This window comes from Tubulanus polymorphus, chromosome 4 (genome assembly GCF_964204645.1).
Source record: "Tubulanus polymorphus chromosome 4, tnTubPoly1.2, whole genome shotgun sequence".
In the NCBI taxonomy this organism is placed as follows: Eukaryota; Metazoa; Nemertea; class Palaeonemertea; order Tubulaniformes; family Tubulanidae; genus Tubulanus; species Tubulanus polymorphus.
The window spans coordinates 2,656,186-2,679,811 of NC_134028.1; the positions used below are offsets into that span (position 1 = coordinate 2,656,186).

The 23,626-nt window shown below is 38.6% G+C and overlaps 3 protein-coding genes across 3 annotated transcripts; 1 reads left to right on the top strand and 2 right to left on the bottom strand.

Annotated features, from left to right (window-relative positions):
* Positions 1-165: 165 nt before the first annotated feature.
* Positions 166-11,742, top strand: LOC141903133 (protein transport protein Sec24A-like). The gene is made up of 22 exons (XM_074791108.1): positions 166-937; positions 2,501-3,121; positions 3,934-4,020; positions 4,167-4,295; positions 4,565-4,626; positions 4,707-5,144; positions 5,428-5,546; positions 5,626-5,728; positions 5,809-5,935; positions 6,091-6,200; positions 6,333-6,399; positions 6,516-6,680; positions 6,792-6,949; positions 7,032-7,133; positions 7,213-7,495; positions 7,649-7,822; positions 7,906-8,016; positions 8,190-8,368; positions 8,471-8,608; positions 8,737-8,934; positions 9,024-9,127; positions 9,397-11,742. Exons 1-22 carry the CDS (start codon positions 835-837, stop codon positions 9,509-9,511), a joined length of 3,693 nt encoding a protein of 1,230 aa, XP_074647209.1. The 5' UTR covers positions 166-834; the 3' UTR covers positions 9,512-11,742.
* An 876-nt stretch (positions 11,743-12,618) lies between these two features.
* On the bottom strand, positions 12,619-13,409 carry LOC141904749 (uncharacterized). Its single transcript, XM_074793403.1, has 2 exons — positions 13,358-13,409; positions 12,619-13,112 (listed from the first exon to the last, which is right to left on the bottom strand). Exon 2 carries the CDS (start codon positions 13,104-13,106, stop codon positions 12,669-12,671), a length of 438 nt encoding a protein of 145 aa, XP_074649504.1. The 5' UTR covers positions 13,107-13,112; positions 13,358-13,409; the 3' UTR covers positions 12,619-12,668.
* Positions 13,410-15,482: 2,073 nt separating this feature from the next.
* LOC141904638 (uncharacterized) lies at positions 15,483-19,916 on the bottom strand. The gene is made up of 5 exons (XM_074793265.1): positions 19,783-19,916; positions 19,654-19,697; positions 19,495-19,560; positions 19,307-19,370; positions 15,483-19,135 (listed from the first exon to the last, which is right to left on the bottom strand). Exons 1-5 carry the CDS (start codon positions 19,849-19,851, stop codon positions 18,191-18,193), a joined length of 1,188 nt encoding a protein of 395 aa, XP_074649366.1. The 5' UTR covers positions 19,852-19,916; the 3' UTR covers positions 15,483-18,190.
* Between the last annotated feature and the right edge of the window lie 3,710 nt (positions 19,917-23,626).

Consider the following 23,626-nt stretch of genomic DNA (forward strand, 5'->3'; position numbering starts at 1 on the left):
TTATGTTTTTAATCGGAGGATTTGCGGAGAAAATATATTTCTCAGGATTTGAACCCAAAATCTAGTTGACCGATAAATCAATACGCGCCGCTAGTGTCCATGCCACGTAGATCCCGTGTGCGCATGCGTCAAGATCTGAAAATCAGGTCGACTTCCGGTCGGCAGAAATACGCAAAATTCGAAGAAATCTGAGTAATTCGCCGTCAATTTCAGCGGGAAAAAGCGAGATTTTCTCTAAAATCGAAGCTATAATTCAGCGCCCGGCTCTTGACTAGGGATAAAACTCGTAAAAACTAGAATCCGAGGCCAGAATAGCGAGTAAATCCAGTCTGTGCGGACGAAGATACACGTCAATTTTCATTTCCGGGTGTGTAGTGTCAAGTAAGGAATTACGTGTGTAAACGTCAAAACGTCTGTTCCTTCGACAATTATTAGGCTGTATTTCACTTGTTTGCTTCCGGAGTAATTCTATTCTGGGGTTATACTACAGTGCGCCGTACATCGTACTTCACTTGCTCCGTCGGGTCCACAACAACACCTCGCCCGTCGTAATACGCCTGCTGGAAATATTTCAACAAGTTGTCACCTCTCATCTACCTGTGGCATATTTTCATTCCGGAGTTACTACATAGTGCGGCCTTCAGGCGATTAAAAACGATAACTTGAGTATTTAGCAGGATTTGATATCGAAGAATAGTTAGATTCTACGTCTAGCTTGTGCCGGGAAATAATTGAGTGGAGAAAATTTTATCCGACTTTTTTTAACGTGAATTATATTGCTGTATATAAGTGTTGTTTGGAGCGATGCATATCTGATTGAACTGACTTGAAATAATGGCTGCTAATAACCCACCAGTGCGGCCGGTGATACCTGCTGCGTCTAATCAACCTGTATTCAACAATGCTGCACCGTTTGGACAACGTCCAACTGGGCCAGGTATGTATGTTTGTTTATACAGGGGGCGTCTTTACTACAGTACCCAGATGAATTAGCAAGGAAGTATAAACCCTGCATAGACGAGCATTGTAAAGATGTATGGGCCCGTACCCAGATGAAATTTTAAGCGTACTTTATATCAAGATGGTTGCCTCTTATGCTACCTGCTGAAACGGTTGATGAAACATTGCATTTAGATTCAGACGGGAGGTCATGATTTGAAATATTTTTTTCTGTCTAGATTGTCCAAACTTAATTCTTACATTCCACTAGAGATTATTTGAATGGAGCGACTGCAGTTTAGGTGTCCCTAATGGTTATGTACCTAACCTAACCATAACACTATTCTTTAATAACACTAGTGCCACACAGTGGAAAGGTGACCCAAACTGCAGTTAGACCATTTGAATTTTTCTTTGCTTCCTGAAAACGAGATGCTGGTACTGAGGATTGTTCCGGACTAATGGACTAATAGTTCAATTAACTCGTGACCCATGCAGTGTCCGTGAAAATTACCATGAGATGATGAGTGCATAATCCTGATGATGAGGGTCATTAACACAAACTGTCTGTCCACTCATACCAGCAAATATATCAGATCGGCAAATCAATAAAGTCATTATGATTTTACTACCGGTATCAATTATTTGGACTGTCTATTGCTGTCATTATTTGCCTGTTATTTCTACCATCCCTCGACCAATAAAACTCATTTTGCGAAATATTGAATTCTGCTGCATGTAGAGATTTGCCCTGTATTTTTTTTTTTTAATTTTGTGTTCCTTTCATACAAATCCACAAGTAATGTAGAAATCAATAATGATAAAAATCTGCTTAATCTGACTTGAAGAAACGAGTGTAATCATAGAATATTCCGTCCTCCCTTGACAGGGATTCGAAACCTCATGGCTTGTCATGGCACTAAACCCTGTTCACAGGTACATGACATGCAGGTTTGGTACAGGCCCCAATAAGATTGCCTGTTGTGTAAATGGAATAATCCTGGGCACTTGGGTTAATCAGGTAGAGTTTTCTGCCATCGAGTTCAATCCCTGTCAAGGGGGATGAGTTTATTCTGTCATTCATTAATGTGCTTCAATCCACATATATATGCCATTATAAAATCTCCAAATAAGAATCATTGTAACAGCTGTCCTGATGAGATAAACTGATAATTTCCTTCATTCATTATGAATTAAATCTAGGTTTGTTCCTATCTTAACCACCATTGAAATAGATAACTGTCCCCAACTGCACCAGACCGTCGGCAGGTATTGATCTGATCAGAGTGTTCAGGGAGAATTCTCCGTTCATCCCTTATATCTGATTTTGAATATTCTGGAAGATTATCTTGTATGGATATGCAGGATGCTGTTATAATATTCACCTTTGCTTAAATCAATATGTTTTAGTGTTGTGTGATTACGTGTTAGTTGAAGAACGGCCTCTGGCAGTATTAACCTACCAATCAAATTTTGTAGATTTTCCGATGGTAGAGATTTTTCAAATATCTGGAAAAAGATAGTTTTCGTTCGTAATTGTGTTATTCTTGTATTTTCATAGGTAATCAAATGCCGAATGGTCCAATGGCTAATATGAATCAGATGCCACCTCAGCCGATGTCGCAATTTGGTGCACCAGGCACTCAAATGCCGAACACAATGGCACCCCCTTCACCTATGAAACAAGGCATGATGCCTCAACCAACGAGTATACCAAATCAAATGATGTTTAATGGAGGTGGGGCACCTCCGCAACAGAGATTTTGTCCACCAGGACCAGCTCTAGGGCAACAACCACCTGTTAGTCGGTTTGGGCCACCTCCTGTCCCCGGGCATCATCAGGGCGCTCCTCTACTAGGCCAACAACCGCCTGTCAATCAAATGGGACTTGGACAGCAGCAGCAGCCACCCGTAAACCAGGTCGGGTTGCACCCTCCTGTTAGTCAGATTGGCCCACCGCCATTACCGGGACAACAATATCAGAGACCTATTATTCGACCGCCGACAACGCAACAGGCTTCAATGATGAGACCAGTAGGTCCACCGGGAATGCCTCCGCGACAATTCGCACAGCTACCGATGGGACTCCAGAATCAGATGCGTGGACCTCCCCCATCAGGTATCCGGCCTCCTCGACAACCAGGCCCACCTCAGCCACCTTCATCAATATCTGGTAGCACCGGTAAGTAATGTCTCATTGGTATGGATTGAAATAATCCAGTATTTAGAACATACTAACGTGACTAATGCTAATGAATATAATGACATTTGCTTATATTAAACTGCTCATTTTATTACCAGTTCGTTTCATCCTCATACAGTTCTACCATCCCACTAATATCTGCTTTTATTCATTTTGCCTCGAATGTTAATAAAATGAATACCACCGCATTATGCATATTGATTTTACCAGTGAAATTACACACTGATCAGTCGGAGTGATTGTACAGTTTCCCAGATGTTCAGTCAATGTGCTTTGCTTAACCTATATGTCTGCGTGGTTATATGGCAGAAAATTGAAGGGTATTGAGTAGTTGAAATTTGTACAGAATTAGTCGCTACAATTAAATTATCAAGCTGTGGAATTTGGTATCTTTCAGCAAATATTCGTGTTTACAACAAAATTTTATCTCAGCAATAATCCTACGTTAGTAAACTAATCGAAACAGCTTGTGTTTTGTCAATGCTGTTGCTGGTTTACAGTTGCTTCCATTGAAATCGATATTTATTTAACTGATCCGCGTATTCGTAGAGATGTATGATGTACCTACATTCTGGTCCAGATGTCTCGCCCATCAAAGTACTACATTTTACATTGAAATATGTTAATGTATTCGTATTATGTATAATATGATATTGCGGCTATGCTACAGGTAGCTTTTAAGTCTTTGGGCTTCTTATTCCTATATGTGTGCACTTTTTCGTCCCATTCCCAAACGTTTATGAATAATGATGAAGTTTTACTAACCGGCATGTCGCATGTGATTATTACAGGTAATGAATTACCGATGCCTTTTAACGGTTTGTCTAATCAACCAGGTGGAGGGTCTCCTGGGGTTACTCCCAGCCCAACTAGTTCAGGTGCGTAGGTTCTCGAATAATTGTTTTTCGATATTTTCATCCTGCAATTCGCTTCATCTCTTCATCCTGGATCCATAAGATTGGATTTATTTCTCTTAATTCAGTTCTGTTTTCGAAACACTGATTTTTGAAATATTTTTTTCTAGCCCCACATTCTCAGCGTTCATCACGCGGACCGTCGCCTGTTCCTGGAACTCAGTACGACGCGATGGAAGGACAATTTTCACCGCAATCGCCTCCAGTTACTCCTCAACAGGATTCACCATCGGGGCAAGGTAGATAATTCTAGATAGTCGACATTCCTATTCATTTTTGGTAAAATGCTTACAGCATATAGGACTATTAGTCCGCAATTTCTCATAAATCGGATGAATTTTATGGGTCCTGATTTTTTTTTTCAATGTTAAATTTGAATAATGAATGATAGATTATGTCTTTATGTATGAATAATGAATAGTAATTAACGTTATTTGAATTATGTTGAGTTTAACTTGATATTACAATGTATTTATATATTCGAACCTCTTGAAATTGTATATTTCAGGTCCCCAGCAGCAACAGCAACGACCTACAGGAATTACCGGCAGACGTCTATATCCACAAATGGTACGTGTCTGATGATTTCATTTTGTTGTTGAAAATAAAAAGTATTTGTTATAAAATTGGGACTAATTGATGATTTTTAGCCCGGTCAATATGGAAGTGGACAGCAAGCCGGTCAAGCACAGTACGGACAACCACCAGCACCTGCTGGACAATTTCAATCTAACGCCCAACAACCACAACAACAGCCATCACAAATGGGTAGTGGTTTTCAACAACCTGGTGCATATCAACAACAACAACATCAACAACAACAACAAATGGGAGGTTTTCCTAATCAACAACCTGGAAATCAACAACAAATGTCTGGATACCAGCAGCAAAACCCTGGAGGTCAACCTCCCGCGTCGCAGGGGTCATACGCGCCATCAAATATACCGGGGTCTTTCCCGATGTCGCAACAACCGACCGGACAACGACCACAAACAGCGCCTACTACAAACAACTTCAACCAAACATCAAATATGTATGCAAACAATACATCATCATTGAACTCGAGTTTTAATCAGATGAGTTTTCAGGTAAATATCGAGTGATTTTATACTTCAATAGAATAAAGAGTTCTGAACTATCGCATGAATAACTGTTAATCTAGTCTCAGTCGGGCATAGAGCCTGCTCATATTCTCCCCCCACCACTCTATGTAACCTAGTCTAATCAAATCTAGTCCTTCTATCAAAGTTTTTAAATTGAAGCTGAAAGGCCATCTATTCATCGAAGCTTTGAGTTAAACATGTTTTAGTTTCTTTCCTCCATTCTCTTTGTAAAGCCAATATGAATCGTATATGAACTGATATTTTACAGCATGGAAGCCATCGTCCCGTTAATCTGTTACAAGAGCGTCATATTCTACCCCCAGACGGCGTACAGACGGCTAAACCTGTACTACCGCATGATTTCAAGAAAGTTAACTGTAATCCCGAGTACGTAGTAAACTCCATTCAGTTCGGGCTTCACGAAAGCAGATTCTGTATTTATTAAGAATTTTATTTTTTTTTGCAGCGTATTCCGATGTACATTAAATGCTATACCGCAGACTCAACAACTATTAAATAAAGTTCGATTACCACTCGGTATTCTTATACATCCTTTCAAAGATTTATCGGTGAGAGAATCATTCCATAAATAACGAGATATTCTCATACGATTCATCGTTATTCGATTATCACGTATTGTATTTTACAGCAATTACCTGTGATCCAGTCGAGTGTGATAGTTAGGTGTCGATCGTGTAGAACTTACATAAATCCGTTTGTTACGTTCGTCGATCAGCGACGTTGGAAATGTAACTTGTGTTTCCGAGTTAACGAACGTAAGTTCTCGCCGTCCTTATTGCGCAGACGATCGATAAACAGCCGGATTTTCTCCTCACGAAATTAAATGCGTTGACAATAACTTGCAACAGAAACAACAACAATAATAAGTTTGATAATCGTTTCGTTGAAAATTGTTTGATTATAATTTCAGTACCAGATGAGTTCCAGTTTGATCCGGTAAGTAAAACGTACGGTGATCCTCAAAGACGTCCGGAAATCAAATCTGCTACTATTGAATTCATAGCACCTTCGGAGTATATGGTAAGTTAGGTCCAGTTTTATAAAGATGATCTCTGTGCCCATTCCCACACTTTAACTCGTAATGAACTACCGTTAGACCGTATCACTGACCTCACAACTGTAAATTCATTGCTCGGTGTTTGTATATTTCAGTTGCGTCCACCTCAGCCAGCAGTTTATCTGTTCGTTTTGGATGTATCGTACAATGCTTTGCAAACAGGTTTGTCTCGAATTCATATTCACTGAAATTTGTTCGTAAGTCCACGTATTATCCTTACAGCATCTCCGTTTGTCAAATCCCGATGAAGGCAGGAATTTTCGTCGATCTATTTACAGGTTATTTGGCAAAGTTTTGCGGAACGTTGTTGGATAATATCGACCGTTTGCCGGGCGATTCGAGAATGCAAATAGGTTTCATAACATACGATAGATCAATACATTTCTACAACTTGGCTGAAGGCCTGTCTCAACCTCAGATGCTTATCGTTTCTGATATTGATGGTAACCTACGATTATTCTATGATATTTCCAAGAAATTAATGTCTATTCGTAATGTTTATGAGCTAAATGTTGAATTATGAATATGGCAATGTTAAATTCTTCTTTTCACAGATGTATTCCTTCCTTCACCTGATAACTTATTAGCAAATCTTCACGAGGCGAAAGATTTAATTCTTGACTTGCTCAACAACTTACCGAGCATGTTTGCCAATAATACCGAAACAGGAAACGCACTCGGGGCAGCGCTGCAGATCGCGCATAAATTAATGGTTTGTATTTGATATATGTCATCCGCTTTGAGAATGAGAATCCCCTGAATCAAATTTCATCTTTAAATAATCATCTTTACAGGGTAGTACGGGTGGTAGAGTAACAGTAGTAAATTCATCGCTACCATCAGCCGGCCCCGGAGCCTTGAAATGCAGAGAAGATCCGAATGAAAGAGCTGGAAAGGTATGAATCGAATGTGTGTAATTTCTGCTAAATCGTATTTTGTGATACACGTCATGGAATTTCATTTGTATTTCTGCAGGATGTGTCTAACCTCGGTCCAGCTACAGATTTCTATAAAAAGATGGCGTTAGATTGTTCCGGGCAGCAGATAGCAGTCGATTTATTCATGATAAACTCTCAGTATTCAGACCTAGCGTCCGTCGTAGCGGTGTCGAAGTTCTCCGGTGGTTCTATCCACTATTATCCCGGATTCAATGCGCAGAATAATCCCGGTTTATGCGAGCGATTCGCGAGCGAATTGAGACGATATCTGACGAGAAAAGTTGGGTTCGAATCCGTAATGAGGGTTAGATGTACTAGAGGTACGTTGATATTCTTATAGTCCTTAAGAAACTACTCGCTCAAGGTATCTTATTGGATTTTATCGTATATTATTATTACAACACGGATGGAGTGTTTCATTAAGATTATCTATTTGATTTGTGTCTGAAATGATGAAATTCGATCCATTGTAGGTCTGAGTATTCATACGTTCCATGGAAACTTCTTCGTACGATCTACTGATTTGTTGTCCTTGCCGAACGTGAACCCTGATGCAGCATTCGGTATGCAGATGTCTATTGAAGACCCGTTGACCGATGGTAACACCGTTTGTTTCCAGGCTGCTCTTTTATATACATCTAGCAAAGGTAGGTGGTTCATTTTTGGGGGGCGGTCGGATATTGTGACTTTCCGAGATAACGAATCGTTGATAATTCTTTATGTTCTGCAGGTGAAAGAAGAATCAGGGTACATACGTTGTGTTTGCCAGTTTCGAATCAAATACCAGAAATTATTGCTAGCGCAGATCAACAGGCAATTGCTGGCCTTCTCGGCAAAATGGGTGAGTTGATTCACTATGATTCATATTGTGTTAAAATAAATCCAAAACCTGAGTGTATATTTGTAATGCATAAATTTCATCTTTGTTATCTATGTTAACATGTAATAGTCCTTAAGAAATCCAAAGAATGGAGTTTATTGTCGGTTGATTGAATTTTCAAAAAAATTTTCCAGCCTGTGATAGAAGTTTATCAGCAAATCTTGGATCAGCACGCGAGGCTTTGATCAATGCTGCAGTAGATGCAGTTGGTGCGTTCATGGCTACTCTACCGGCTGGTCAACGAGTCGGTTTACTCGGTTTGCCGACTAATCTATGCCTCCTGCCACTCTACATTTTATCGCTTCTAAAATCGGTAAGTTTTTCGTTGAATCTTTCTTCGCCGCTTGAATCCTATTCAACAACGGGATGAACCTGGATTTACCGAAAGAAAATTTCAATCCGCGTTTCGTTACAGCTCGCATTCAGGGTTGGAACTAGTACGAAGTTAGATGAACGTGTATACGCGATGGAACAATGTAAAACTTTACCGTTGAATCAACTCCTGCTGCGCCTGCATCCAAATCTATATCCAGTTCATGCATTGGATGATAAAGTAAGTATATGTAGACAGTCAGGTCGAGTTTCTGTTGTCAGGAAGATCAGTCTTACCCCACACTTATAGTACGATAAAGATGGAGTCTGAGAAGTTTCCTTTAAACTTGACATTCGCTTCAATTTAAGAACGCTATAACGAAGAACGATGTAGTGATACCTCAACCGGCCCTGCTGCAGTTATCCAGCGCTAATATCGATCGTCATGGAGCGTATCTATTAGACTGTGGTACGAAGTTATACATGTGGGTCGGTGGTGCTATCAGTGACCGCTATTGTCAGGAGGTGTTCGACGTGCCAAACTTCGTTTCGATTCAAGACTGTTTAGTGAGTTTCGCGTTTATCACTTCTGAGATTTAAGTTTTGATCATGTTTTCATTTGAATTAACGTCGCTTTCTTCCGTCTTGCCTTGCAGTCGAAACTGCCTGAATTAGAAAATCCGACTTCGGAAAGATTAAACACGTTTATTCAATATTTACAAGACCTTCGGCCTTTCCAGGCTGAATTTCAGGTTGTCAGGTATGTTGTCGGCTATTTATTCCCTGTTTGACTATAAAATATATCTTAAGAAATCTAGGGTAGTAAATCCAAGATGGACTAAAGCGTTAAGGATTTATAAATTACTAACGTAGAATTGATTTAGGACCTGGCTTCAGTTTCATGAAAAATTCAAATTCAAATTTTCGGTTTAAGACATTGGAAGCTACCCTTGGGCCCTTGGTTGATAATACGTCCATAAAACTCATTGTTTAATAATTCTTTCATGAATATTTATTGTATTATTTCAGGGAGGACAGCCGCGTACGTATGAACTTCATACAGCATATGATAGAAGATCGAACAGAGTCCACTATGTCTTATTACGAATTTATTCAACATATACAGAAACAAGTGAAGACTTAGGACTCTATGATATAACGTATACATTTATTACTAGTGCTGATGAAAAAAAAAAAACTTTTATCATTAAATTATTGAAATTTATCTACAAATTCGGCGAGGATTTCGGAGTGCGTTGTTGTTGGCTAGTTAGCTGGTTGCTGGTTAGTTAGCTGGTTGCTGGCTAGTTGGCTAGTTAGCTGGTTGTGTATCCGAACTTGAAGGAATCGATTCAGAAGTTTGATAATGCAATATTTGTTACGCTTTGTCAAATCGCATGGGAAAATCCTTGGAAAGAAAATTTCTGAATTCGTCAAATGAACTAAAACTAAGAATTCTAGTAGAATAATGGTGCCAGTAAAATGTGACAATCGTCCTATTGTTAAACGGCACCTCTCCTGAAGTGCATGTGTGTATTTGTTCTCTGAATTGATAAACCGAAATTCTGCGCGAAATTAAACAAAATTTTCGGTGGTTTAAACACCTTTAGTGTGTACAAAATAATATGCATGTTAATTTATGAATGAGTAGCAGGTATATCGTCGAACGGTTTCAATATTATCCAACGAGAGTTCGGTTTGTTTGGGTTTCGGCGAGCGTTGTCTATGGCGGAACAAGGGTTTGCGTCTCCCGGATATAAAATGTCTGTGATTATATTATTTACATAATATTTAAAAGAATGAAATTATTTCAAAGAAGAAATGTCTTAATAAGACCGACCGCAGCGCTCGCTGTAGCGATACTGTTAAGATGTTTTTTGTCAAAGATGGTTTATAGATATGAAATAGATATCGTCTCAATGACTGGTCTATTTTAAACGTTTCTCATATGATCTTCTCGTAGGAAATCGAATAAAGGCAAATGAGAAATCTATTTTCATGAGGAAGTGGGAAATATTTTGCTAAGATTAGTCTTAATGTCAAATCTCAAAAACATACGATGACTTACGATATTGACTTACATACTTTTTCTGGATTTATTTCCATTATTTCATTTTCCATGACTAACTTATGTTACTGAAAATAGCGAAGGTTTTGTGTTACTGATTAAATAGTCATGTGGTTTTTGAGTGGAGAATGATTTCGTGGAATTCACGTTAGTTTCAACACGACTTCTTCACCTATACATACGTGATAAGCCAGGGACACTGTAATACATACGTTCTTCATTATACTGTTCCTGAATAAACTGTTTTTACGAAATATTTTTAAACGTCTCGTGTATTTTGAAAGTTATGATTTTTGTTTTGGATGCTGAAAAGAAGATTTTTTTAAACTTAAGTGTGCCAATGTTTATTTGCAATTACAGTAAGTCACAGCGGCCAAATTAAGCCAGATTAAACTTCAGGACCCGGTTTTGTAGACTGGTATTATCTTAAACCCAGGGGTTAAATCAATTGAAAATGAATTGAGTTAGCCCCTGGGTTTAAAGTTAATACCAGTCTATAAAATCGGGCCCAGCATTTTGGCTTCATGGCCTGTTTAATCACAAAAAGATGACGATTATTCAGGATTGTATTCATGAAACCAGTGCGGCTGTGACTCAAACATCTTCAATCTACAATAGTTCCTGTTTTCTGTATGCTACAGTTTACGCACTAAATCTTCACCATAAAACTATCATCCTCGATTGAAATAAATATCGTATTCGTGTTGTTAACTTTTGTTTCTCGCTTGATTCAAAAATGAAGGATGGTCGACATTTTTACGGCATCTTACTCGCCTTTGTAATTGTAATTCTTTTTAGCTGCCGTAAGTTTTGTTAGTAGTCTATAGTTGAACAATACAGCCCGCTGCGAAAGCGAGTATATTCGGGCGTGAGATTTCACGAATAGTCTCGCACGAGATAAGATATTTCTTACCCCGATCTTTGATTATATGGACAGAAAATAAAACTACATGTATGTATTATTTAAAAGTAATAAAGATGGCCGATCGTTATCGCGTGGTTTGAGATGAATTTATAAATAAGAATTGACCGATATTAATTATCATTAAATGATGGAAACCTATTATATGAATGTATCTTATATACAGACTGGGTTATGTTATTTGTATTGTACGATATGGTGTATAGAATGTTTACGAAGGTAAGGTTTATAATGTACATCTAGTCGTAAAAAAGGGTTATCAGAAACAATAAGCCTGCACGGCACACACAGTGCACGCACGCACTCACTGGGAACACGCGCGGCCGCAAGAAAAACCAACCTCTACTCTCTTTGTGATTCTGGATGTGTAAATAAATTGCGCACTATTTACAAAAAAAAAATATTTTTGTTGTGATGTTTTTTGTCGTCTTATCTGGAGGAAAATACTACATCATTCGAACCTCTTTATACTATATATACCAGGTGACTGGTATTCCGTCCTCAAACACTTCCGGTCCTCGCTGAAGTTCGTTATAAAGACGCACCGTATCGGTTATTACGAACAGGACCCCCCCCAAAAAAAAATTAGCATGCTAACCCCGTCCTGGAAATCAAATGGGACATCGCCCATTTCTGGTGATGATTCGTTCCTGATCACACAATCGAATGAAAAATAAGCCGATTCTCCGTGCGCTCCAGAAACGACGATTGATATCCATCATAAAAACAATGTACCACGTTTATTTACAACGAAATTTATTCTAAAAATACGTTTAGATACATTTATTCCGAATGTTATGAATGACAGTCTTCTAGACAACAAATTCTCTAAATATCTAGACAGCCTTCAGCCAATAATGTATATGTTATAAACCACCGCGGCTAGATTAAGTCCAGTTTTATAAAGCTATTAACGGAACTCATTTTTATACATAAATCAAAAAGGATATGGACGGCTGCCTATCAAGAAACTGATCATGATTTTCTTTTACTGGCCCGTAGGTAAAAGAAGTGAGTTATCAAAGATTCCATGAAAATACTGAGTGGGACTCAATATGACCATCTTATTTTTGACCATAAAAATGAACGTTTCTCCGATGCCTTTATGCGAATGTAATCTAACGATTTTGAATATATACTTATAGGTTATAAGGTTTACAATTTATAAAGCTTCGACTGTTTTTAGCAACATGAGTATTCTAACGCAAAAAGAAAAATTTCTGCAGCTTTCACTCGTTGAATTATCCATTATTCTTTCTCACAAATACACGTTCAAATTGGTTATGAAATCTGCTGTTTATAGACCTATTTTTAGATCTCATCTTCAAGCTGATCGATGGGAATGCCAGCCTCTTTAATAGCCTTCAGGAATTCCTTTTGATCCATCAGTGGCGGAAGGTTTTCATTATTTCCTAGATTTTTTTCACCATGTTTTCCTTGTATCAAAATCGGAATTTTTCTCACTGCAACATCAGTATCTGAGTCTTTCTCTATAACGATACCATTTTGTTCTGATGATACGAGTTCCTCACTTTGTTCGTTTTGTTCGCGTTGCGGGTCTTCCGATGTATTCAGTTCGAGTTGTTCCGAGATAACTGGTACTTCTTGCGGCTGTTGCCCGAGCTGAGTCTGATCAACTTCCTTTGGTTGAAAATGAAGCTTTTTGTTCTGGTCGACTAGTTTGTATAGGTAAAATGTAGTTATCATCATAATCAATGTAACACCAAGCATAAGCTTTTTCCGTGGCATTTTTTGCTACAAGAGAAATTTGCAGAAAAAAAATTTTCTTTGAACATAAACCGAAACTAAGGGAAAACAATTTTTTGGATAATTTCGTTATGAAATGCGTGAAATTCAACCATGATATTGCTCAGAATAAAATTCTTGCACGTTAACCTGCAAATGTTGATGGACTCGATAAATCAGAGGTCCATTATTAACAATGACATGCTACCACTGACCTCGATAGATAAATATGTATTCATATACATTTTACTTACTTCTTATAGTTTAAAAAAGAAGCATAAATAAATCCGATTTTAAATCTGCGACGTGGCTGAGCTAACTGTATATAAAGCTCATGTGTGTGTACGTATGTGTATCGAATTGACACAAGCTGTGCCATCTTAGGTTCTCCAATGATTTTCCAAATCAAATCCACATCTGTGCATAATCCCCATTCTTCTCTATGTCTTTCATCAATGTGCAACGTGATTGACGAAAAAACTATACTTCCAAAAAATTAATCATCGCGTCTGGACGTATCTGCATAGTCTCTTAAAGTTGATTTTTATTTTCATTGTATCCTATTCATAGTGTCTGTCACTTGCTCTTTATTTTTAGCTTCAGAATTTTTAGCTTTTCGTCATCTTATGAAGAAGTGAGAGAATTCATGATATTTTTTTTAGTAGGACTATGTTAAGATATTATTTTCCCGCAATTGAATTTATCCGATCCAATAGTGAAAAAACGGTGATCAATCCAAAGTTTGATAAGTTTATCCATAGTATTTCAATTTCTTATTCATTTAGTGTGGGGTCTCGCAAATCTACCACACGTCTCATGCCGATAGTGGAGCTGAGGGCTTTGAAATCGTTGTGTGCAAAATATGTATATATGAATGGTCGCGCAATGGCAGAATTTTTAAATCGAAGTACATACATAATTAAAAATTTCAGTTCCGGTTCGTGTAAAGAATCTTCCGTATACATAATACCGGATGTATCAAATTGAATCACAGGTTTACGAGTATCTCCCTTATAGCTCAATCCATCCAAATCTACCAAATCACCGCACTAGACAAACAAAACAATCCACAATCCTGGGTATGATTTTCAATCAGGACTTGCTATCTCGAATGCGTTTTCAAAGATGCAGTTGAGGGGCAATCTGTCAAAAATAGAGAAAATGGAATTGCCAAAAACCACACCCCGACCTCAAACTTGTCAGACGTACAGCCTTTCGATAATTTAGCAATAGTCTACTTTGGCAATATTGATGTGAGGTAGACCTGGAAGGTATCCCGAATACGACGTTAATTCGAAGACAAGAGATTAATTGTTTTCAGATAAATCTCCCTTGGATACTGGCTGCTGAAGAATACGCCGTACATGCTGCAGCTAATGGTACTGCATCGCTAGAAAACAAATCGATAATTTCCGTGTTCAAGCGACAAGAACAGTATCACCGCTGTCTTTTCTCAATGTAGATTTTCTGTTCTCGAAAGAGCCATCGATTTGTTTAAGAGCTACTTCTGCAGCTCGTCTCTCTTGATCCGTGGTGCATGCTGATCAATAGCGCGGAGACTTTTCAGGTGTCGGTCAATAGATCAAGAAATGCCCTTAAAAATACACGAATAGGCGGGTCAACCACCTAATAAAGCTGGGTCTTATTAGAATAACCTCTAGATTGTTCTGTTTGTTTCGACGGGTCGTGCAGCGGTGCGGCGAAACGAATGACCAGGTTACTGATAATGATATCATAGATTTACTTAAATTGTCAAAATTTCTCCAGGAATTAATAATCATTTTTCGCGTAGATACATCGTGTAGATTTTTAATTCCTATTAATACACTGTTTTGTTTTATGACGAATAAACTTTTCAATATTGAGGTCATTGGGCTCAGTAATCTGCCCGAAAATGAATTCGTGCATATTGTGGCTGCTGGAATGTAAAGCACTATTGGAAAAATGGGAGATTCTTTTCAAGCAAGACTCTTTCACCGAGTAATTTCCTTAGTAGTTTCTCAGATTTCTTTGATGTAATCTAGAATTACGTCAGTACAAGAACGTTTACGTATTTGTTTCGAGGCAAACACCTGCGAGATCCGTTTCTCGAGGGAAAATAATACAAGTTAGTCCAAAGCACGCAAAATAAACGCTGAAGTAATCGGTAACATTGCAACAGCTCACCTAAAACTTTGGAGAATTAATTGGCGAATAACGCTTGCATGTTGTATATAACTAACCTTCCTTTACTTACCTTTCCATCGCCTTCTCGGTTGAGTCGAGAAACCAACATTCCTTGAAGAATTGCTTAGGTAACACAGCAAATTACCTTTAAGCAGTAAATCTACCTCTTTACCGAAACAACAACTAAGTCGAACGAGTTTGTTTTTGTATTTGTTTATTAGATCGACTAATACTATATATGTATACGCGAGTTGGCGAATAGACAATATAAGAGATGAGATGAGATAGAGAGAGAGCGAGGGAGACGGGTGCGTCCGTATATGGAGTGGGCGTAGAAACAGTATTTGGCCAAAAGATATGCGACTGACTTCGTCTGACAGCATTATGACCGGTCCTCAGAGAACGTCTATTTCCACTCCTATGGTCTCCAATATTACAAAATGTAAATTAATATACAAGTATACCGTAGTTCTCTCCCCGGGTCAGGCTTTCACGTTTCTAATGGGTTACATCATTTCTGAATCATATTACATATGAATAATGAATATAGCTTTTTTTTTAAATTCACACTCGCGCACGAAGAAGTCATTTTCACTTCTTGCGTTAAGAACGTGTTTTTTTTTTTAAATATGAGTCTACCAAGTAGAAAATACGTTTAACGAATTGTTCGTTATCATAAACACACATTGGATTATATTCCAACACTACGACTTTAGTTCTACTGACACATGTATAAAACATCATCCAAATTCCATATAAATACACCGGAAGCAAATTCATCTGATTTCAAGTTCAGGATTACATGATTCATGATTTTCTATATTCATCATATCCTTATTAACCACACTATTTTTTTTTCTTCAACACCCACACGAAAGTTAACGGTTAAATAAACCACTCATGTTGTAAGACATTCCAAGTACACGTACAAAATATAATGGTATCAATTTTACATCAGGCGATAGCACAAGATCATTATTCGTGTCAACGACAATAAATCTTTGATGACTCTTTCGACGTCTTAGTTGTTTACGAGTAAAATGATCGTTTATCATTATGTACAGCCATATTAATATCAAATCACATGTACATGTATATCATATATACATTTAAAAAAACGTTATCTTTTTGATCATATTCAATGCCATTAAATAGATGTTATTTACAGGTTAACCTACATTCGCAGTATTAATTCCTGTAAAGAATCATTCAGGGTAAAATTCGAGATGGTTGTGAAGTTGAATGTTCATAAAACGTTAAATCATACACATGCTTCGTTAATATCTAGTTAGATTTGGTTGAATACAACGCTCTTATTCGTGTCAACTGTAGATAAAAAAGGTCCCACAACAGAATATCCTGCGATGAGATTTATTAAAATGAAACTACAACGTTTCGGCCGTCGATCAACCATCATCAGATGAGTTTTATCCCATAAAATTCTCCTGTGGGAATTTTTTTTCATTTATAGACGAGTATTTGAAACGCCGTTCCCATTCCTTAAAACTGGATTGATCAATCTAATGGAAGTCCCGTGTGAAATGGTTTCAATTTGACTCCGAATAAATCAATCCATGTTCAATCATTTAAACTGAGAGTTAAATGTTAATCTAAAAACACGCTCCTGGACATCGATACCCCGTTAAAGCTCATCTAAACATTCGATGAATTATTCCAAGGCAATGAAGCGAAAAACGCTGGCAGTAGCGCGCAGTTTTCATTTAGAGAAATGCCAGACGTTCCCATAAGGTACGTAAATAATGTACAAATGTTTTCCATCCTTTGAAGCCATGTTAAAAGGCACCAATGATTTCTAATGATTCGGTTATTACCCCGGTAGGTTTCTTTGTACATTCTTCGATTAAGTAAATTAATACATTTACACTACAAGTCTATCACAATATCAGGAAACAAATTCCACACATTTCAACTGGAAAATGGAATGAAAAATAACAAAATATGGTTGGGCCACAAAATCTATCGCTTCTTGAGTGATAACCAAAGCTCGAATTTGAACTTCGGCGTTTTAATAAGTTGCGACGAACGGCAAATCGTAGGGCATCCATTTACGTATGGTGTGTCAAATAATACTCTCGAAAAAAAAAGAATATAAATCACTCGTATATAGATAAAATCGGAACCCAGGTTTGACGGTTTGATATATTACACACACACAGAAAGTTCCCCCAACCCATTAACTGATAATGATAATACAGTTCATGTAGGTCTAGAACAGCTCTCAGTATTATACTCCACATGATTAACACTTACCAAAAACGACACACGTGGGTACCAAATGACTCTTAACGACAGATCTTTACACATTAAAATTTCCCAAGACGCTTTAAATAATAATATTTATATATGTATATATATAAGTTTGTACCATATATCTTTAAAAGACTACATCACAGAGATGGAGACCAGTCACGTGCACGTGTGACTCTACGCCCGTCACGCTTAATTGACGGCTTTCGTGGCAGAATTGTTTTATTCTATTCCGGATGATGGAGATCTTTTGTTGATGTATCCAGCGAAATATTTTTTCCATCGATGTATACACAATAATATAGTTACACCACATATATACGTACGTAACACGTGATATAATTGCGAAGTGTGTATCGTAGCCGCGCATACTATAAACCACACCCCACGTCTACTGTACACAGACGGTCACAAACCATGGCATCAAAGAGAAAATAACTATATTTCATTTTACCCTGTTTATATAGACATCATCACGATTAAAAAGCTATCATTCAATGCGCAGAAATTCAAAATGCGTCAGCGACATTAACAACGATCCCGACTATAATTTCGTATATGTACGTGAGAACAGGTTTCTGGCGATCGCGCGCGATACCTTTTTATATATCATCAGAGCACATTTACTAAATTGAACATCCCACACGATCTAATCACTTAGAGCTATCGCTAGATACGGAGGAATGGTTCTCTGTTGTCCGCGACCGGAAGAACCCCCAATCGGTGGTGCACTCTTTAATCGTTACAGTCATGTTATTCGTGGTGACATCTGTAATCGAAACACTGTCCAGTAATGGTTTTATATTGGCCGGCGGTGACCAGTATATACGACTATCGTCCAACTCTTCGATGTTATTATTATTCAGACCAGCCGCCGACCCGCCTTTCGTTTTGGTCATGGTACTGGTCGCGTTGCCGTTTACTGGATTATTTTTCGTAGTATCGGCCCCCGAGTCGGTAGCGGAGGTGTCACTATGCGCGCTATCGTGCCCGTTAATCCCGGCGCTCGAAGACCCGTCGGTTGCGTTTTTACCGTTATCTTCCAACCGATGATCGGAAGTTATCGGTATCGGAACCTCCGTGTCCAGTCCTGTACTATGAGTAATACAGGGGGCGTTCGTCCCGTGCGTTTTGATTACAGTTTTGATAGGGGGACGATTGATCGGCGCTACGCGCGGCGCGCTGGTAGCTTTCGGCGCAATAGCTGCTGGGCGCGCCGGTTCCACGGTCACGGGCGCCACCGACGGCACGGTGAGAGGCCGGACTGTTTTTAGTTTCGGTGGTCGACCAGGTCGCCGACGTGGTACGACCGGCGTTGATGTCGGTGTTGGTCCAGTATCGGCGGTACGTAACGGTTTGGGTATTTTCAGAGTCGTAGTCGGTTCCTTTACGATCGGCGTTTCGGGCTTATCGCGACCCCCGGGCGATGATGTCGAGTTACCTCGCGGAGTTGTTTCATCAGCCGGATCGATGGTATTGGTCTCACGAACCGGTGATACAACACCGCTATCGACTTGTTCTATGTCGTTGACACCGTTATTAATGTTACCGCTAGATTCAGGTTCAGGACTCGACAACGGCGACTTGGAACCATGAAGCTGAAATATGTGCGGAAAGACAATATTTTAGACATTCCAATCGTACAAGTTGCGAGTTCTTATCTGTAACCGTTTTCGAAATATTAAAGATCTGGCGAAGTACTTTCATTTGACGCTTCAAAATGGCGGCACGTGCTACAAACACCCCCGTATATAATAAATTCTACTTACCTCCAAGCGCGGTCTTTTCGGTGGCGGGCCGCGTTTTCCTGAAGGAAAGATCCCTGCCTCGACGCTGCAAGAAATAGAATCGTTCAGATAATTCACGTTGACAGTGTATTAACTTGTTCCGTATCGGCGACGGCATCGCTCAATGCATGCTGCACATACGGCATTATACATTACAACGTCGTACTCACCCTTGCTTGTATTGCTCGATCAGTCTTTCATCTAGAATGTTATCTTGCGGTTCCCACGTATTGTACCTGCAAATAAACATCATCGCGGTAATAGTAACGACATTGCCGAGTGGTTGTCGCCATCGTAAGGCGCGAATTCAGACGTTTCTATATACTTACTTGTAACTCCAGCCTTTCCACTTTACCAGGTACTCTACTTTACCCTGGAATGAAACGACGCGACGTCAACACAGTTTACCTCTAAATCACCCATTTACCCACGTATCTAATTCAATCCACATGTCCTACCTTACGAATACGTCTTTTCTCTATACGTTCGGCGGCGAATACTCGCTCACCCACGTCCGTTAGTTCCATTTTGGGGTGTAAATTGCGCGGACCTCTCTACGTTGTATCCTTCACCACTGACAGAGCTACGCGGCTATCCCATAATACTAATGTGACGTTGGCGCAGATATTATCATAATAAGTCGAACAGCGATTGGTGGAAATACGTCACGCGCTAACCTATAAATACACGACATGGAAAGAGAAGAGTTGCGCGCGTTTAAAAAAGAAGGTAGACGTGTCTGAGGCAAGAAAATGGCGGTATCTTAATGCGTACAGCCCTGTGAGAGAGGGACGGAAATATACCATGTGCTGGTGTGACGTCAACGCCGCGTAGTAGAGTTCAGGTGACGACGACCCCGATATCACCACACACCGATGGCACGTTCTTTTGTTGTGCGAGGGGAACAGATGTATTATTAGTTTCAATGCGAAGCCATTGTGAAAGGATATTTCCAAATTTGAAATAGCTACACAGAGTATACGCGCGGTGAAGAAACTGAGGCTAGTATAAATAGCACGACGCGTCCGCCAATATTAAACACAATAGCCGCTAACGACATCGCGGAAAGATTTATGGGAGCGCGATTTTTTAAGCGGTGTATGGAAGGCTTCAGACGCGCATGTGTGATGGCGGGCATTATGGATGCTCGGCATTGTAAAACGCGATGGCTGCGTGAACAGCTGAGACTAGAGTGTGTTCGTGAGAACATGAAAGACGAAACCTTCTCCGAGAGTCACCTTGTTACGTACAGTGTATCTATAACAACCTGCATTAAATGGCAGAGTTTTAATTACAGATTGAGTCACGATAGGAGCCTGCGCGACGGTGATCCATACCATTTTGTCAATTCGAAAGTGAATTCTGTAATCAGCCTAATAACCATGTTCAAACAATGATAGCCATATATAGACGATTGGCACAAGATTATGAATTAGACAAACACAACGCGGAGAGATCGCCTTACGGAGGTGTAGTGGAATCAGCTTTTAATACTGACAAGCGAATTTCCTGACAAATGTTATACAACTTGTAAAATTCAAAGTGAATTCAGTCCAATAACCGTGTTTCAAAGAACAACTGCACCCTCCGACTACAAGGGCATGTAAATTGTCCTATAATAAGCACACGATTAGTTTGTTAGTTTCATATAGTCATATATACACGACGCCTATAAAACTCCTGATGTGAATAACCCCGTAATAAAATTAGGCACGGAATTCTAGTGCGACTAAATACCGGCATCAGCTTTTGAATAATACTGACAAATGATTTTTCTATTATAGATATTTTTTCAAATAGTAAAATTCAAATCAGCCTAACGTTACCAGTTTCAAAGAACAACTGAACCGTCTAAAGGATTTATCAATTCCTCTCTAATAGGCAAAAGATTAATTTGACAATTACAGTCATGTATACAACGTCTAAAAACGCCTGATGTGCAATCCTGTGAAATTAGGCTTGACGTTCTGGTGCTGTGCTATTAAAAGGTTGACATCAGCTTTTAACTAATGCTGACAAATAACTACATTTCCATTGGATATTGAACGTCTAAAATCCGGCATTTCACCCGACGAGTTTACACATGTAAATCACGCAACCAGATTTACAAACGCAATAAAAACTGCATTTTATCACGTCCAGGCATATGTGCATTTCCAAACGCTTATGTCACCAATCTATTTTACTTTCCAGTGACAAAATAATATATCAAACCCTTTTGACAGTATGAATAATCGAAAATAACGTTTCGGAAGAAGTCCCACAATTTTAGAAAATGTTAAGAATTCAACAAACCACCAAATTTCGGATTCAACGCACCCGAAACAATATTATGGTGGTCGTTGAATCCTCGCAAATATTTTTCTAATAAATAATTGTGACATAATTCCTATCGACTCATATGAATAATACCTTTGAAGAGAGATACCTATCGATAAATATTCACACACAAGTCGTGAACGTGTAAAACACCACTAGCACTTGATATATACGTGCGTACACTTCAATAATTTCGGTACGACGAATTATTTCTACAGGTTTTGAGCGTGAGACAAACCGACAAATGAATAATGAATGTATACAGTTTGCGCACGGGTGAACCGAACAATTCGTCGTCTAACGAATATTTTTTTGCACAGCTGTGACTTCATACATGGCCGAAGATTTCAATCTGCGTGACACGAAAAACGCACGAGCGTCCGTATTTAGCAGTTTGAAAATTATGCTAAGAGTTTTTAAAAATCTGGTACGTTTTTAGAATTTAAGAATCGTAAGTTCAGCTTGTATCTAAGCGGATTATTTGTTCGGTAAATGATTTCGCATTGCAGAATTTTATTACAGCAAAAATTAGATTTATTCATGGTTGGAAAATTGCGCAAATATTTATCAACGTTCACCAGTGTTTTGATGCCTGTTTCAAGGATCCCTCGTAACTAATGCGATGATTAAACGCGTCCTTTTTTGTCCGGAAAATCGTGTAAAAATTGTCAGCGGTAAAACATAGAAATTGTTATATACTTCTCTCTCGGTCGTAAAGCATGCTCTATGAACAACCAGAATTATTCATATCGACCACTTTTGAAAGATTGAGTACAGAAAATAATTTCGATATAGCGTTGCCTGGTTTTACTTAAAACAATAAGTAGATACAATTCCTATATAGTAAATTCTGGATATACAAATAATTTATTGTACGGATAAAACGGAATGACGGAGAAGGTATGAACAATCTATAAGTGGAAAATCTATAATTCAGAAATAAATCTATCGTCGATGTAGCTCTCAATTTGTTTGATAAAATCATGGAATTCGTGCGCTAATAATTGTGGAAATGACGTTCAATTTGTACAAACGAAAATCCTTTTAAAGACGAATTCTTTTTGCACAAGAAATGGAAAAATACTGAAGGTAAAAATAAGCGCGTTGTAAATTCCCCAGCTATTTTGACCATTCAGTGCGAGTTCAGTAAATTCAACCACCCCAGAATGTCGACCTTTTAAACGTATCTAATCAGAAGAAAAATGTGTAGTGTCGTCATGGAAGCCTAAATGTTCATTTTGTTCTTAGCTTGAATTTTCTTGAATTTCTGCCCGATATCCTACCGAATTTCCAAGGTTATAGAAAAACCATTATACTACAAAAATAGGTTTTTTTAGGGAGAAAAGAACATGAGGACACTGCATATGAATCTTTCTTGTTTTGGCACAAATTGTATCCTGAGTTTGTGTAATTATTGCAACCATTTCACTAGGACGTTAGAAGTTATTTGAGGATAAAAAATGAATTTTACCAAGTTACCTAAAAGCAGTCTAGATGAGCGAAACACTTGATGTGAAGAACAGAATATATGTATAGTGAAACTGAAACTCAAAATTGTGTCAACGAAAATGGCGAACGAAGACTTTGAAAATATGACTCGTCCTAGGGAAAACTTATTAGATTATTTTGTATGGATTTTGTTTGATAAATGATCTATCAATTGGCAGCTGTGTTTTCTATCGGATTTGACTGAGTGTATTAGGATCAGTCATTGTAAGAACGCTATTACTAACACCGAAATTTAAAATGATTAACGGGTGTATTAACCAATTAGACCCCGTAAACCTCGAACGGAATTAACGTGCGTTATACTTACGACGCTTTTATTGCACAGTCAAATGGTAATTATTCACGGATTTAAATTTGATGTACAATACATAGTTGCCCAGGCGAGGTGTGACCAATACATACATATATACGTCGGTCCCTTTTATCGCCTTTTATAATAGATTAGGGATTTAATAACTGCCTGGATGCACGGTT